This window comes from Lagopus muta, chromosome 13, assembly GCF_023343835.1.
Source record: "Lagopus muta isolate bLagMut1 chromosome 13, bLagMut1 primary, whole genome shotgun sequence".
NCBI lineage: Eukaryota > Metazoa > Chordata > Aves > Galliformes > Phasianidae > Lagopus > Lagopus muta.
The window spans coordinates 11,810,865-11,827,777 of NC_064445.1; the positions used below are offsets into that span (position 1 = coordinate 11,810,865).

The 16,913-nt window shown below is 44.8% G+C and overlaps 1 protein-coding gene and 1 long non-coding RNA gene across 4 annotated transcripts in view; one reads left to right on the forward strand and one right to left on the reverse strand.

Moving 5' to 3' along the window:
- LOC125699943 (vascular endothelial growth factor receptor kdr-like) overlaps window positions 1-16,913 on the forward strand; it is a 119,953-nt gene that overhangs the window by 54,861 nt on the left and 48,179 nt on the right. For both annotated transcript variants that reach the window (XM_048960012.1, XM_048960013.1), the window contains exons 10-11: window positions 10,805-10,955; window positions 13,026-13,131. In XM_048960012.1, coding sequence (XP_048815969.1) covers window positions 10,805-10,955; window positions 13,026-13,131 — 257 coding nt within the window. The remainder of the gene's footprint in view (window positions 1-10,804; window positions 10,956-13,025; window positions 13,132-16,913) is intronic.
- Window positions 1-16,913, reverse strand: part of LOC125699959 (uncharacterized) — a 161,363-nt gene that overhangs the window by 24,580 nt on the left and 119,870 nt on the right. Inside the window, exon 4 of one of the 2 annotated variants that reach the window (XR_007379741.1) lies at window positions 13,138-16,106. The exons of the other annotated variant lie outside the window; for it this stretch is intronic. This is a non-coding gene — a long non-coding RNA (uncharacterized LOC125699959). Of the gene's footprint in view, window positions 1-13,137; window positions 16,107-16,913 lie in introns of those variants that run through there. 2 annotated transcript variants of the gene reach the window in all.

Genomic DNA, 16,913 nt, shown 5'->3' on the forward strand with positions numbered 1-16,913 from the left:
CAGTAGGAAGGAGGGACAAGTCCCACATTTACCTGCAATGAGCTCATACAACACATTTAGGAAACACTGATGATCCGTTTCACACTAACCCATATGAATAGAGGCAATAGAATGGAGATCTGCAATGAGGAGTTAGGCTGAAACCAGGTCATCTAAAACAACTTTCCACCAAGCTGCTGCACCTCAGACCGCAGCATCTTTTTGTTGGGATGGTCTGCAGACAGACACGGAAACAGCTTGAAAGTGAAGAGCCTTTCAATAGGAGTTTGGGAGGATATCTAGGAGCAAGGTCTGGAGCCAGGGGCACAGTTTCCCAAGAGAAGTGGTGGAAGTTTTATCCCTTGAGATTAAGAAGTAGCTTGGGCAAAGCACTGGGGAACATCCTGTTGGGACAGGAAGAGTCCCAAGTGTGCTGGCGGAAGGAACCAGATGAGCTGTTCTGTCTTTCATGTCTCTCCATCATCCTGCTACAGAAATACTGCCTAAGTCTGTATTTCGTATTTTTGTGTTGTCATTTATCTACTGGGAGCATTTGAGGGATAGGCTCATTTTTAGGAGGATCCAAAGCAAACGGAGTGCAGTGAGGCTGGTTTACTTGTCAGAAAAGGAATATAGACATTGGAATCACATTCACTGATCTCACTCACTGGGATGATGGAAGACAGAGCTCATTGTCTCTTTGCACATCTGCTGCCTCTTTTAATGCAGTGAATTTGGGAACAGAAACAGAATCATGAGGCCCAGCAGGAGTTCGGCATGTTAGCTCTGCTTTCTTCTGTATTTCCTGAGGTTTGCTCAGGCAGTGAGATAGGTGAAATGGTTGATGGAGGTTTGTTTTCTTTTCTACGGTGAATTTTTCTCTCTTTCTCTTCTTGACACCTAAAAATATTCTCAATTGTCCTTTCTTGAATTACTTATGTGCTGTTGCACTATGTAACTTCCAGCATTTGTTTTTTTCTCATTTCACCTTTCACAAAGGAATAATGCATAACAAATGGAGAACTTGTTACTTGGGCATACTTGGCCTATTCAAAATGCTCAGTGCTTACACCAACTTAAACAACCCTTAAACTAATGTGTGATACAGGACTGTAGAGAGCTGGGAACATGCCCATGGTCAGCTGCTGTGGCTCAGTGATGGGCAGGAATGTGTTAAACTGTGGCCATTTATTCCCTCGGGGTTGTTTATCCGTACAATGGTTTTGCTGTCTTGTTAGAGAACAGAAACATCCAAAGGAAGAGAAAATTAAGAATGATAATAAATTATCTTGTCAAGGTAAATATTAGCGTTTGTGTGCGAAAGAGAATGTTTAGTCGAAGAGCAGCCATTCCACAAATAGGCATATCAAAAACAAACAGATCTTGTTTGTGGGAGCAAGATGCTATTTCAGGATTAAACCATCCATGCTATTAAGTACAGCACAAGCCTTTCATCTCTCTTGTATGTACAGGCGTGTGTTGTTCTGGCTCTCTCACACAGTGCTTGCCTAGCATGGTGCTCATTGTCAGCCTTTATTTCAGATCAGCCCAATAAGGACTTCAATCAGGACTAATTATTTCATTGCAAAACACCCTTTTTAAGAGCATGCAAAGGCCAGCAGCTGCAGGACTGTTACTGACCAGCAAAGGTAATGCTTGATGAAACACAGGAAAAATGAACAGCAGGTGCTTCTTTCCTGCTTAAAAAAAAAAGAAAAAAAGCATCTCTGAAATGAGACACAAAATGAAAAATATCTGCCAAAGAAAGCCACTGTTTTTAAGCAAATCACTGCAAACAAGGAGGTACTTGCCCAGACTGTAGATAGGAATGACTCAAAACTAGGAAAGCTCTCTTCCTTGCCAGCCTCTTCCCTCTGCAGCACTAACCCAGCAAGCTGGATCTGGAGCACGCGACCCAAGGATGGGCTTGTTTAGCCCAGATGCATGTGGGAAGAGATCAAAAAAGGAAAGTTTTGTTCTTGAAGCTTATCCGACTGCAGAAAAATGCTTTTTTCCTCATGCTTTCAGCTAGGGAAAATGGATTGCTTCTTTTTCAGATTTGGGCATAATTTGCTTTGTATTCAAAAAACAACCTGAATGCGGATTTAAATTTTTCTCTCGACTCCTAAACAAATAACCTGACACTTAATGTCCAGTTCGTGTGACTGATGTCCTGGCATCACCTGAACAGATCTAATTGTTCGGAGCTTCAGCAGGAGGCCAAAATGCTCTGCAGATATTTTACGTGGGATTACTTTGCCCACCACTGAAACAGAACCGCCTCTGAGCTGAGAGGGGTGATCAATGTCTCAGCTTAGAACCAGGCAGCCTGCATTACTGAAGGTATAATTTGAACGCTGGTATTAACAGACTTCATGGAACAATCCTCTTGGTTTGCAGGTCAACACGCTGCTAGAAGCATCAGTTTTGCATCATGTCTAAGAGGCGCTGCCTGCAGCAGCCCAGCACCTGCCCAGCCTCATGCCAACTACGTGCACATCAAGCAGCTTCCTATTACTGAGGAGTAGCATTTCTTTTTTGAGTAACAGCATTAGTCCCCAAAAGGCAGGGCATGTCTTTTAAATTTCAGAACTGCATCTGAGAAAGAAAGTGCATTCTGAACTGTATCATTTAAATAGGCTTTGGAATGTGAAGATAAATGTCATTTGTCTCTTCCTGCAAATAGAAGAAATTATAAGCAAGCATACAGCCCCCTCTCCTGTGAGTCTCTTCAAAATAATACATCATTAATTCTCCTGAGCAGCACAGATAGGGTAAGTGGCTATGTGCTGTGACAAACCCATCACTGCCAATTTGAACTAGGTGTAGAGGAAGTTAATAGTGTTGTGAAATGTTATCTACAAACAAAGTATAAATAGCACTAGAACTCTTACTCATCAAATTGCAGAATATTAATTTTGCAGGGCATTTTATTCTGTAATAACAGCAGCAGAAAAGAACCCCTTAAAAAGTAGGAGAAAATTAGTGATATGCCTGAGCCCTACAGGACAGCAGCTTATATGCAGTGTATCTCCTGACCTGCTAGAAGACCTGAACTGCTGCAAGCTTTCTTTGGAATTATCTTCCATACACTTAACTGGTAGCCAGCACAGCACTTCTGGCATAAAGTACTGTACTTGTAAGGTATTTGCTTCATAGTAATGAGTGCAAAAAGTAGGAGCTGTTTCCCCACTAAGGTTGATACGGCCATAAAACTGATGAGTATCTGCAGGGAGCAGAGGTATTCGTTGTCTCAGCTCTACAGAAACAAGAAACAAAAGGGCAAATAAAGCCCCGAGCTGCTGGCTGGGAGCTGGTAGCAGTGCTGGTACTGGAATCAGGCACCCCAAACTGTGCAGTTGCTGTCTGGCCCAGAGCAGAATAGCACTGCTATGCAAAAAATGTCTCTTTAAGAAGTGGCTTAGCTGTGCCTCTGGTCACCCATGCTCCCAGTGCAGCTGGAATTTCATCTTGCAGGAGCACATATCTCCCCTGTGGAGTCCTGTTGGCTCATTGTAGGACTCAAGTCCCCGGGAGGCAGCTGACTGCATTTTCAAAACTCTCCTTCTTTACATATTTACACATCAAACACTGTCCAAGAAGCGGCAGGTTGCTGTGTTTTTGTTTTGTTTGATTAAATTCTTATTGAGAAAAGGTTCAAGAAAATAATGTCCTAAAGAATTTGGAGGAAAGGGAGCAAGAAGAAGGAACAATCGTAGCAAACAGCTGGTGGCTGCACATCTGAGCCAGCCAAGGAGGAGAAACGTGGGAGAAAAGAGTTATTGCAGGCTGAAGTACAAAGCCGTTTCAGAACAAAACATAAACAAAAAATCCCCAAATCTATTTATGGGGAAGCAGGCTGCATTTCATTCTCACCCTTGCTCAAGTCATCTGCATGTATCAGAGTTCTTGCTGAGCCCTTTATGGGGCAGTCAGCATGCTCTGACCGTCATGCTGTGAGCGAAGGTTGTATAGGAGCATAAGTTAATTCGAAAAAAAACGGGATGAATAACCTCCTTCACCACTTTTCCTTTCTCCTTTGTCCCAAAGTTTCTCTTCTGTGCTCTGTCAAGACTCTTCCAGCTAATATTGCTTTGGGTTCCTGCTGCTCTAGTCAATTGAAATTACATTCCCTTGAAGAGTCTTGATCCCCAAAGCTCTTGCATTGTATCTCGAAGAGGGGCAGTGCAAAGTGCTAGCAGTAGCTGTAGCAAAAGCAGTAGTTATTCACAGGCTCCCTCAAATTCCCTCTCTCCTGGGCGTGGACCAAACTAGGAGACCCTGAGCATGCAGAATTCATGTATGCGTTGCCATGTGCTCCCCATTATGACACTGAGGTGGCTGTACCTCAATTTCTGTTACTAGGGAGAATGAGCTCCAGAGCACTTAATGGTGCATGTGTTGCCCTACCCTGTAATCAGGCCAGCTCTTCATATTTGGTTTAAAATCAAAGGCAGACGGAGTTCTGTGCTTGACCTACTTTGGCTTGCAAGGGATGAGTTGACATCAAAGGAGTCCCCAGTGATCTCCACAGAAGTTAAGAAATACATGGTGATCCATGGGAACAATACTCTGTCACTTTAACCAGATCCAGACTAGTCTGAAGAGGGAGACAGCCCTCAGGATGAGGTTAATTCATGCTGGGCTGTGCCAGGTCAGAGCAAAGGAGCTCTTGGAGAGACGGAGCTCATCTAAGGGCAGTAGAGGGGAGTCACACACGGTCCTCAGTGCAAGGAAGGGCCACAGAAATATCTGTGCTGGACATCAGATGTGAGAAATGGGAATTTCTTTGCATTAATACTGCAAATAGGTGGAAGGATTGAGCCACAGAGGAGAAGCAGGGCTGCAGAGAACCTTCACCTTGCTTGCATTCTTCAGTATTCTGCCAGGACTGGCTTTCCATTGTATGTTACATCTAGCTCCAGTGTAGCTCCTTGGAGGATAACCCATTCAGGAAAAGCCAAAATAGAAAATTTGATTTTCCATCTCCTCGGCCAGCCAAGCAAGCTTAGAAACCTGCGAATAAAACACAGCCTGTCTCCAACTAGCTGTAATTTCAGCGTGTTCCTCCTCAGGCCCATTCCTTTGCTTTCCTCCTGTGTGCTGCCAGGTCTGGCTGTAGGCAGTGCTCTGGGAGAAAGCAAGTATGAAGTGCTCCGCTATCACACCATGCTCCAGTCCGTCCTTCAGGTCTCTTCAGGCAACAGAGAAACACCTGACTTTTTCTGGGAGATACATGAAAGAAAAGAAAAAGCGTGGAACACAGACTGACTGCGTTGGGCCGTTCTTGCACAGTTATTAGCAAATGATGAAGAGCTTTCTCACAGACATCGCACAATCCCTGCACACGTGCAGCCCTGCAGCCCAGCCTGCCCTCAGCCTCTGTGTGTTCCCATGAGAGGCCCCAGTAAAAAAAGGCTGATGCACCTTTTTCCTTTTGTTGGGAGTGGCCAATCCAATTTCAGGGAGAGGAAGACATTCAGCTCACTCCTTTGCAGCAGCAATTTCCTTCTGACAGCCCTTGAAATCCAGAGTTGGGGGAAGCTGGGAAGTGGCAGCACTTGTTTCCATGCTCTCAGCCAAGCCTGCAGGTATATTAAGTGGGGCTTTTCTCCTTTGAAAAGCAGGCAAAGGGGGCACAGAGAAAAATCCTAGAGAGCTGCCAGCTCTGTTAAAAATTAAGCAGCTCAGCGCTATGCATTTGCTTTTGAACTCTGTTTAGCCAGTAAGGTTGAGAGACAAGAAGAAACTTTCTTTTTTTTTCCCTGAAGCATTGAAGGAGAAAGGTGAGGGTGATAGATCTGGGAAAGGTGATACAGGACTGAAAAAGAGACAGCCCTCTTCCTCCAAGGTGCAGAAAAACACATCTTAAAGTGACATTACAAGGTTAGAAAAAATACAAACCAGACTGCAATCCTTTTAACCACAACATTCATGACAGGTAGTCCAGGAGCCTTGCGAGTCTTCCTAAAATGTGCTCATCCAGGATCCAACTGGATGGCTTCTGTGCCATTTGCTTCCTCCCTGCTGGCACTCCCAGCCTGCAGCAGTGGAGCAGCAGCCAGCGTGCAGCCAGCAGTGTGCTGCAGGGGGGCTGGGGCCTATAAGTGCCAAGCCCAAGGCTGTTGCTGCAGTGGAACCCACGGAGGGTCTTGGGCTGCACACCTCATCCTGGCGCTGGTTGTGTGTAGCACTGTACAGAGCAGAGCAAAACAGCCGACAGAATGAAACAGGCACCCAGAAGGAAACAGCTGGGGTGAAATACAACGTTCTGCTCAGCCTGGAACAAAAGTCATTTTAACTAATTCGATTCGAATAATTTTTCTTTCTTTCAACAAAAAAGAAAAAGAAACACAATGATCACTTGTAAGCTGAACACAGATGAAGTGTTTTTACTCAGGGGAAATTTCATCCTCTTTTCCCCATATCATTTGACCAATCTAAGCATGTGTTAATGACCTTCCTATCTGCATTACAAGTATTCACCTGGCTCAGCTTGCAGAGCTCCTATTTTCATTAAGTACCACAGAAAAATAGATGGAATATTCTAAAGTGCAAATTATTTTTGCTTTTGGGAAACAGAAGGGGCAAACTGAAATCAGATGGACACTGAATAGTTTTAATGAAGCCCCGTAGTCCAGTGAAGTACAGCAGGTTCAGGTGAAATGCTTCACTGGACCACTTTGTGACGTTTTAATGATTGTTCAATATGAAAACATTTTTGAAACTCAGTTTAGATGTAGTGGGGGAGGTGTGTAAACATTTCTGTTCAGATCACTGGAAGTAAAGCAAAGTGCAGTGAATGTTTCTGCGTGCTGGCCTCTATATTTGGATGCTCCTCTGGGTGACAAGTATGCAACTCCATTAATAACATCTGCCATGCACTGAGAGATAAAAGAATCTCTTGCCTAAGGAGCAATGCCAGGGGGTCAGTGTCCCAGTCTTCTAATGTTACAGACTAAACATTACACAAGAAAGTAAGATGAGATTTGCATAGTGCTGATCAATTTGAAATTTACAGTAAGCAGAATTGCTTTTTGATTGCATTTCACAGTGCAGCAGCAGCAAAGTCGTTAGTTATTCGGGTCAGCTCTCACACCAGCAATTGCACCTCTGCAGAGAAGGCTTGGGATACAATCACACTTTCAGCCGAGAGATGAAAACCCAGTTATTTTTGATACATTTAAAGCCATCTGAACATTGAACATTGCAAAAGCAGCCAGAGAGGAGAAAGCTCTTAAGGTTTGTTTGGCTTCTGCTTGAGAAAACTCAGTCTGAGGAGGGCAGAGGTCAAGGGATGGGACGCAGAGGTTGGAAACAGGTGGTCAGATCTCTGGGGAGGGGCTGGAAACAAGAAGTGGGACAGCAAGGGGTGCTTCAGGTCAGCAAGGAAGTGTGCAGTGATGTCCTGCAGCTCAGCACTGCTGCAGCACTGCTTGGGGCAGGAGCACACGGGGAAGTGTTCCGAGAGCCCAGGAGGAGCCAGGAGGGCTGCACTGTGCCTGGGGGAGCAGGCAGAGAGCGCTGCAGGGCGCAGCACAGGGGCAGCTGCTGTGTCACTCTGCTGTTGTGGTGCTCAGGTTCCAACAGGGTTGGGTTTTTTTGCATGCTTGAGGATAGCTATGTGCATGCAAATGTGGCTGCACTTTTTAGATGCTTAATTTAAGGTGCAACCAGAAATAGACTTGGATTCTGGCAGTGCTTATGATTGGATTCTGACCCCAAGCCTCCCTGCACACCTGTACATGAGCAGAGATGCACAAGAGTTGGTGCATAACCCACCATGCTGCTTTGTAAGCAGATGTGAAAGAGAAAGCAGAGCACGTGTGGAAGAGGGAGAGAGTTATCTGAGAAATATACCACCAGGTATGCATTAAATAATATTAAATTAAATAATCACTGGCATTAGGTTAAAAATTCCTCAGCTTCCAAGTGCAGAGCCGTTCTGCAGGCAAGGTTACTGCAGCTGCCCACTGAGCCGACCATCTGGTGACAGTCCGTGCAAATCTAAAAGGCCAGCACCTAGCAGAGAACACAGTGAGCCTTACAGCTCCAAGGCTTTCCACCGCTGATGGGGGCACTTTCTGCAGGTAGGATCTAGTCCAGCAGTGAGCAAAAGGAACAGAAACGCTTCGGCTGTCCTCAGGGGCACAGTGTAGGATGGCCAGCACAGTGTGAGGAGCTTCACAGAGTTTTCAGCCCAGTCAGTGTCCCCCAGCATATTTCACACCACAAACCTGAGGCACGTGGGAGCCAATGCCAGCATCCCTAACAGCACAAAGAACTGCTTCCAAAACTGGGGTAACGCCACAGCAAGGGTCACTCCGAGGGTGACACCCACCTCCACTGCATCCTATGCAGGGAGAAAGAGAAACTTACAAAAAAACCCACTTCTGTTTCTGAAAGACATGCCCAGATTTAGCTCCCCCACGCTAACCATGTTGTAATGCACTGCAAGAGAAATAATGGGGAGGCACTTCTAGCCAGCCCCTCCAGATTTAAGAAAATAATTGCCCAAACCTCATAAATACTAATTATTTCAATTGATGAATCATTTTGACTCATTCTGGGTTTCAGGTAATATTTAATAGTGCCATGCAGTGAAGTAATTGTGGAATTAGAATTCATTTGTCACTCACGTATGTTCTTATTTTAATTAGATCAAGTTAAAACTATCTTTCTTTTTCAGAAGGATAATTTAAATGACATTCAACTTACTCCTCATTTCACCAAGAATAATCTCCTAACATTCAAAGACTGTAATCAAACTTACTTTGTTCCCCATGCTCTTTCAGACAAAAACAAACACCAGACGTACTGTCCCTCTCCCCAGGTGTGCAAAGCTTTGTTCTTTCAGCTCAAAAACACATCACTTGAGTAACCTTTTACATTGAACTTAGGTCTCTATTTCGGAGTGAAAATTATGCTTCTGAGTCCAGTCCAAACATGGAAAACAAAGAATTTGAGACTGAAAAGAAAAATGTATGAGACCGTGAAGAATGCGCTTCTGTCTGCAGGGAATTTTGCAAAATCTTTGTCATGATCTGAAATAATTTGGTGGTGGGAAATGAAACAGTAGTTACAAGGAAATTCAGCTTTTGTGCCAAAAGTCTGCCATGGGTGGTCCGTACACCCACAGATGTCCATGCACTTGGTCTGCAAAACACTGCACAACCCAAAAGCTGCTCCTGCTCCCCGATGAGATGTGCAGGAAGGGCCTCAGGCACAGGCTGAAGAGCTGCTCCATCTGCCCCCTGCTTCCCCTCCTCTGTCCCGAAAAGCCAGCGCTGTCCCTGAGGAAAGGAGTGGGCTTCAGAGCCTGGCAGAGCTGCATCTGCAGGCAGACCAAAGGGGAGCAAAAGGCAAAACAGGATGCAACAGCAAAACCAAACCAAGGACTGTCATTTGTGGTTTTCTTTAAGTGAAACGCTAATCGGGATCTAAGGAGGGTCCTTCAAAGTAGCAAAGGTTTTACTGTGGAAGTTAGGATACAGCTGAAGCAGGTGAAGACAATTCCTTTCATTGGGTGAGAAGGAAACCTGATGTGTTATTTCTGGCAATGCTGAGGTCTGAATCTGACCTGGCAGCGAGAAGAATGGAAGGTGAGGGTCCTGCTGAGACATGAGGTTGGAGTGATTGGTCCTTGGGTAAGAGAGGAGGGCTGAAAGGGAAAAAAATGAAGAAAAAGGAATAGGGCTCAAGATTGATGAGGTGGGCAGTGGCTCCTGTTTATACATCTGGGGCCTCCTTGACAGCAGAAAAATAAGTTAAACCGAAAAATAGAAATATAATCTGCATTCACTTCCCAACTTGTCAAAGGCCTTCATGTAAAGCGGCTGCACTCAGCTGGACAAAGGGGCTCCACTGCCGGACCCCAACCAATAAATCTGCGTGGTTTCCTGTTATGAGAAGCAGACAGAGATAGGACTGGGGATGGGCAGAGCTGTCTGCACCAGGGAAGAGCCTGTGCTTTCACTTCAGTCTCAAACCCACCCTCTCCGAGGTTAGGAAAAGTTCAGTTCACTTTGGAGATTTTTTAGCAGTATTTCTCATTTTTGCATGTTCCTGTGGGAGCTGGATATACATGGGACAAAGTGGGTTTTTTTTTTTCCTGCTGGCAACAAGCAGCCCTGAAAGTGTCACACATGCAAGTTTGCTTTGGTGAGATTTCCAATTCAAGGGGGTGATCTTGCAATCTGTCCAGATGGGAATAACGCAGTGACCTTTTGAATGGTTTTGCTATTTCTGTGGTAAGGATTTCTTGGTGTAACTCTACAAGTGGTTTCTATCCACCACTTCTTCCTTGCCTTCTTCACCCCTTCACCCAGTGCATGGCACACAGAAAAGGTAAGCAGTGTTTTCGGATCAAAAGAAGTTTTTTGCAGTGACCCTGGGGAGAACCTTGCACAATGGTCGTGATTCTGCAGAGCAGCAGCTGCTTGATAGGGTTCCTCTCGGGGGGTGACATCAGAAGTCAAGCACTGTGCTACCAGCAGTACCTGCACCAGCAGCCTGATCCTGCAGTCCCCAAGCGATAGATGTTTCATGGCATAACAGTTCCAGTAGCATAACAGCCACAACAGCACTTGAAAGCAATTCAGGAGAACATGGTGTGATGTGTCTCTGAAACATCAAAACTAGTGCCTGTGTTCCTCTGTGTGTTTCATACTTTCATATTGCTGGTAATTGCCCTACAACTTCAGCAGCATCAATAAACAATCACTGTTAGTGAGGGGCTGCCAATCCTTTGATGGAAACAAGAACACTGCTGCAGATGTAAACTTGCTCTTTTGTACTTATTTTGTTGTTGTTGTTTTTTCTTTAGAGAGACCCAAAATCTATGAAAAGGAAACAGATTTCGATAAGATCGAGCGGGTGGAATTAAGAAGCAAGCACAAAATCCAGTGCACTGTAAGCGGGAATCCTGACCCGAAGGTTGAGTGGAAGTGGCAGCCCTGCAGCCTCACAGACACACTGTAAGTGCACGTGGGCAGCTCTCGCTGTGGGGAACGCACTGCTGGCTGCTGGCTCCACATCGCTTCTTCTTCCCTGTACATCTTGTTTCTTTTAATTAGCAATCACAAGCAGTGATTCCCCACAGATTTCCCCAACCTGTTGTTTATCATCTTTCTGGAATCACAAGCACCTTCTAGATTATCAGAGTTGTGTCAAATAAGCTTAAAATGACGACCAGTCAGACTGGATATTTCTTTATCTCATCTACCAACCTTCCTCTGACTTACCAATGTATTTTCTTATCCCTCCTGGATGCAGCCTCTATGGTTAGGGCACAAGATGCCTTTTGAGATTTACCTTCTACAAGTAGATGCTTCCTTTGTTCCTGTCACTGTACAAACAGTGATCCATGAGGCAGGGCCTGGGCTCAGATCTGAATGGCAGTGTTCCCCTGGCAGTTTTGGGGATGTGGTGGAGTCACCTGTAACTACTCTGGCTGCACTTCAGCTATACTCTGGTGATGAGGATGAAGGCAGCTTTTACATCCATAAAAAGAAGAAAGTAATTCTAGGATACCAAAGAGAAAACTGCTGGATGGCTCCTTATTTTCTCAGTTTCGGTGTTTTTCCAAATGCTGCAATTGACAGGGAAAAGTGACAAACAGCCACTGCTGTCCCAGGTTATGTACCACAGCCTGGCAGCAATGCTGGATGCTCTGCCCCAGGCTGAGTCTGAGAAGTGACCCACTATCCCTGCATGAGGAAAGCAGCCCCTCAACTTGCTTGGCCAGGGAATCACAAGGCAGCGATCTATAGGCTTAGGCAGGGCTGCTGGCATCTCAGGTAAGCAGAAGGCACACAGGCTGCTGCTTTGGGGGTATTCAAGCTGCAGCAGGGTGGAAATACCATAAAGAAATACTATGCAGTCATAAGAAAGCCACAGAGATTACATGAAATCTTTTCTAGACTTTTCTGTTGAGGGAGAGAAAATTGGTCATGGATGCTGAATAAAGCCAGTTCTGAATGAGTGACTTGGTGGCAAAAGACCTCGCATAACCCTTGTTCCAGCTCCCTGACTCTCTGATCTTATCAATTCAAACACAATTGCAGAGTGGCGTCCACCTCTCCTGGCCTCTGGGGTAGCCTTATCTTCTTCCAGCAGAAGCTGTAGGAGGATTCCTGTGGGAAATGACACAGACCCCACTTCCTTCTGTTGTCTCACTTCCTCTCTCTCCCTCTTTCTCTCCCCCCTCCTCACTGGTGTACTTTGAATCCCTGAACTCTATCATTGTTCCTTATAGCTGTGATGTGATTTGCTTCCTTTGAGTTTTTTCCCTTCATCCTCAAGATAGAAAAGTGCCTTGCAGGAAGTCATCCAAGGCAGCTTCTAATGAGGCTGTTTTGAAAGCTATAAACCCTCCCTTGACCCAGGGTGTTAATCATATGTCTTGCACTGGTTTGGCAAAGGCATGGCTGATTCACATGTTAGCTTTCTGCAGTAGTGGCATAGTGGCCCTTGGTCATCATCTGTAGAAGTCTGAGTGCTCCCAAACCTTTGTGCTGCTAAGCACAAAAAGCCCCATGCATCTGCTCATTTATTAGAGGACTGTAGTTAAAGACATTAGAAAAGCTCTTTACCTTGGATGGTGCAGATGTACACCAGCACAACGTGTGCTACCTACACATTTTTAATTTTGAAATGCATTGCAAGTGCTCAAAACAGAATGTAAAGAGCCATGGCTGCATGGAGCTGGACTCTTATAAGCCAGATTAAACTCACATGATTTAATTAGTTGGCCAGTATTTGCTGGTTTCAGTCTTCAGAAAGTCTGGGGGGTTCCTGGCTGCTCATGTGCTGATCTTTGTTCATCTTTGTCAAGTTGAATTCTAAGTAATTTTGAAATGCTGTGATGAAGGAATACAGCAGTTTTCAGAGGAGGTAATGATGTTTATCAGCAACAGTTTAGAGAAGTTTTTTTAAGACCTAACCCTACTGCTGAAGAATGACATTCTCCCTCTTTAATAACACCTCCTTGCATTACCGGCAGTAACTTAGGTTTCTGAATGCCACTTTTGCTTTTCTATTTCCAGATGCAACCCTACAGGACAAAAAATTGTGGTTGAGGAGAACATGTTCATAGGCAACAAGATCAAGAGCATTGAAAACATAACCATGAAGCACGGGGACAAAAGAAAGGTTTGTGTCTGATGCAATCTGAGTGCGATCCCTTGGAATAGCAGGGAGCTTTATGGAGGGATGCTGCAATCATACACAGCATTCTGCCCACGGTTCCCAAGCTGCTGCTGGTTGTTTGCATGCTTAGAATTCCACGGCCCTGGGATCATTTTTAGCTCTCTGCTGTTTATAAATGCTGGGATTCTGACAATGATGTCACTTACCCCATTTAAAACGCTCCAAAGAATTTTGGGTCAAAAACCTCTGTCTCCTTCAGTACTGAGGAAGTCTAAGAGCAGTTCAGAGCAAGAGGGGTCCTGTGAAGCACACACAGCTGACAGGATGCCAGGTTGATTAGAATGCTTAGCACTTGGAGAGTACTTTGTACTGCCAGCCTTGGCCACTCTTCCAGCAGCAGGAGCTAAGCAGCTGCATGATTCAAGAGGCCAGCCATGGCCAGGGGTAGCTGCCCTGATGGTGAGTGTCAGGGTGCCTGTAGCACCTTCCTGCCTCAACTTGAAGCACGGGCACTTCCTCACCCACTGGGGTCCCCAGCCATGCTGCTGAGCTGAGAAGGGCAGGAACATCTCCTTCCTTCTGCACACCCCTGCCCACTTCACCTTCAAGCAGACAGTACTGGGGCACGCTTCTCAAATGAGATGCAAAGATCTCAGCAATTAATCTGCTAAATGCCTCCCAGGCACCTGCAATGCTACCGAGTGATACTGGTTACACATGGCCATGCTGATCCCTGAGAAGCTACCAAAGCTGTTCTGCTCTAGATTCACAGACAGACAATTGGCTACCCTTGGAGAAGATGCTGGGCTCTGGCTCTGTTGTTTTACCCTTGTTGCACTTGCACAAGTCTGTGGCTGTAAGAGCAGTTTTGCAGCTGCATGTGTTCCAAGGTGGCTGACTCAGATCAATTAGTGCTCAAAACTGCAGTGTGCTGAATGCTGCAGCTCAGATCCTGGGGTACCTTTAAGCATATGATAATTCTTGGGCTATTTGCATGCTTAAAGTTAAGTGTGAAGCTAAAGTGCTTTTCTGGATTGGGTCCAGACTAAATCAGCATCTGGCAGAATCCGTGCCTCAGTCATCTGCTCTTTCTCATGGAGACTTTCCAGTTCTAAACCTAATCTAAAACAGAGCTCTGAAGCATAGAAGTTGGACTGGGATGGAGAAAATCAGTGTTCACAGTTCGCTCTTGAGTTTTTGCATTGTTGGAAAATACTGGATTTATTTAGATAGCATAGTGTCCCATAAGTTCTGTCTTTAATGTACCCTCTAAGAATTTTAGATCTTAGGTTAAAGCAACTATTTACAGAGCTTTCATTGCAAAAATGGGAAGTCAATGACATGTACCTCCACACTTCCCTCCTTTTCTAAATCTTCCGTTAGCAGCAAGGCATGACAAGAGTTTCGTGGCTTTTGTGGCTACTGTTTCTGTCCATATGTACAGCCTGTCAAAGTACATGATCAGGTGTCCAAGAACTCACTTTACATCTGATGATCAGTCTTTATTTATGTTAGTTCCCATATGAAAGTTAAGACTTTCACTACTACTGTGACTCAAAAACCATCTGCTGGCTGCTGGATTGACCCACGTGCTGGGATAAGTGAGACACCCAATGACACAAAAGTAAAAACACTTTTGCTTTGCTATGCTTATGTATATGTACACTCCTTCCGTTTCTTCTCTTCCCTGCTTTGCTGAGGCAAGCATTTTGTGACATTTTTGTTTGATCATGGACTTAATCTGGCTGCAGTCCCTGTGAATGAGGCGCTTCAGTAGTTCTACAGAGCTCCTGGATCTATGGGGCTCAATGCATTCCTGCCCCTTGCTGGTTGCTGGTCAGGGACATCTGAGCTCTCCCCTACCACCTGAGTGCCGCACAGAGCCCAGGCTGCAACTCACAGCACTGCTCAGCCATCCCTGCCCCTTCCTTAGGCTCCAGGCAGACTGAAGTATTCATTTGTTAGACATCTTCAAAAGCTCGGCCCACACTCTTCAACTTAAGCTTTTACATATTTCATTATTAAAGTTTCCTAAAAATACTTTTTTACAAGTTACATAATTTTACAGCTCATAATATATTCATTATTTTCATCTCCTGCTGATCCACTGGTTGAAAACACATTCTGAGGCGTTTCCTAATAATTTTTATGTCCTTATTAAGATTTATTCAAAGTAATAAAACTAGACTTCATGAATCTCAAATTTCAGCACTCTGCCTCCCTGCCTGCATTAACAGACAATTCCCCTCCTTCCCCCTTACTGAAGTCCAAGGCTATCTGTGTTAGGTGGAGCCTGTAGATAATAGACTATAATTCAAAAAAGAAAGCGATGAAATCCTATAGCCTTCAGACTTTTCCTTGTTTTTTATCAGTCATTAATTCAACCAGAAATGAAATAGACAGGAAACAACCCAATCCATTCCCACCATGTCCTCACAAGTAATTCATCTGCATTGACTAGCCACATGAAATAATAAAGACATTGCAGTCTGACAGAGCATGGCTTTTATTGACTGTGCTATGAAGCTGGGATTAGCTGAGATTGGTTATTTTTCCTGTGTGATTTGAGGCTGTCCTATGACGGCCCTTGGAGCAGAAGGTGGAATTTACCCAGTCTCTTTGATATTATCTGTTGCTCTGCGTCCTGCTGTTCACTCAAAGAACTTTAGCAATACATGTTTGTTTGTTCAGTGACATTTGAAAAAATGCAGTAACTTTTCAGAGCTGCCAGGAATATGGGAAGAAACCCCCAGAAATTCCCAGATCCAAAATCTTACTTAAGCTTGCAGTGGCAGTGAGGATTCTTGCAGCAGACCAGCAATTCTGGCTCACATCAAGATCTTCAGGCATCTTTATGCAAGTGGCATGGAAAATTGAGGTCTCTTGTCATCTGTGTCATCATGATTATTCCATTATTATTTCAAGATAGAGAAGTGAATCTCACCCCCTCCTGTCATCCTGAAGGCTGAGTTTCATTCCTAAAGAAAAGCATGTGGTTATCACTACCATTAGGAAGTAGTTTGTAGAAATTTGGTTAAGTGTTGGTTCAGGCAGTCATATCACACCAGCTTACTTTTCCTGGTGGTTTTAAGTGAATACTAAAGGAATCACTCTGTGATTTAAACTGCAATGTAGCTACCTCTGAAGACTGTGTTTTAATACTAGGTGAAACACTCTTGATCTCATGAACTGCCTGAATTTCCATTTCAAGTTGTAAAGCACTAGCTTGTTATCTTATTTTCTTTTCTGTTAGTTAGCTGAACATACTGGTCTGAGCCTGGGAGACAAGTAGAAAAGAACAATATCTACACATAATTCTGTCCTCCTTGGGGGCTGCTCTCTCTTGCTCTCTCTCATGTATATATGAGAGAATAGCCTGGCCATGTGGATGTTTTTGCAGTAAAACTCATGAATCAGTTCTGCTGCTGAAATTCATAACCACTCAAGAAAGTTGATCCAAAAACACCAGGCTTGAACCTCCAGGAGGATGACATTAAAGAAGTGGAACGGGTTTGGTGAAAAATGTGAACAACTCAGTATGGCTGCTGAATGCCACCTGGCTATGTGCATGTTCCAAGGGAGAGCCAGATAGCCCTGCCATATCATCTCTGGCAGGTGACCTGTCACACAGCTGGGTCTCTGAACGCAGCATGCGCAATACAAGAGAGCAGCCCAGCAGCAGCACATGAGCTGCACTGTCCTGGGCAAGGCTTCCTGGGAGATCCTGGGGACATAAGAAAGAGCCCTCTCATCCTGCAGGGAGAAGACCTCCCTCTGCCAGAGAA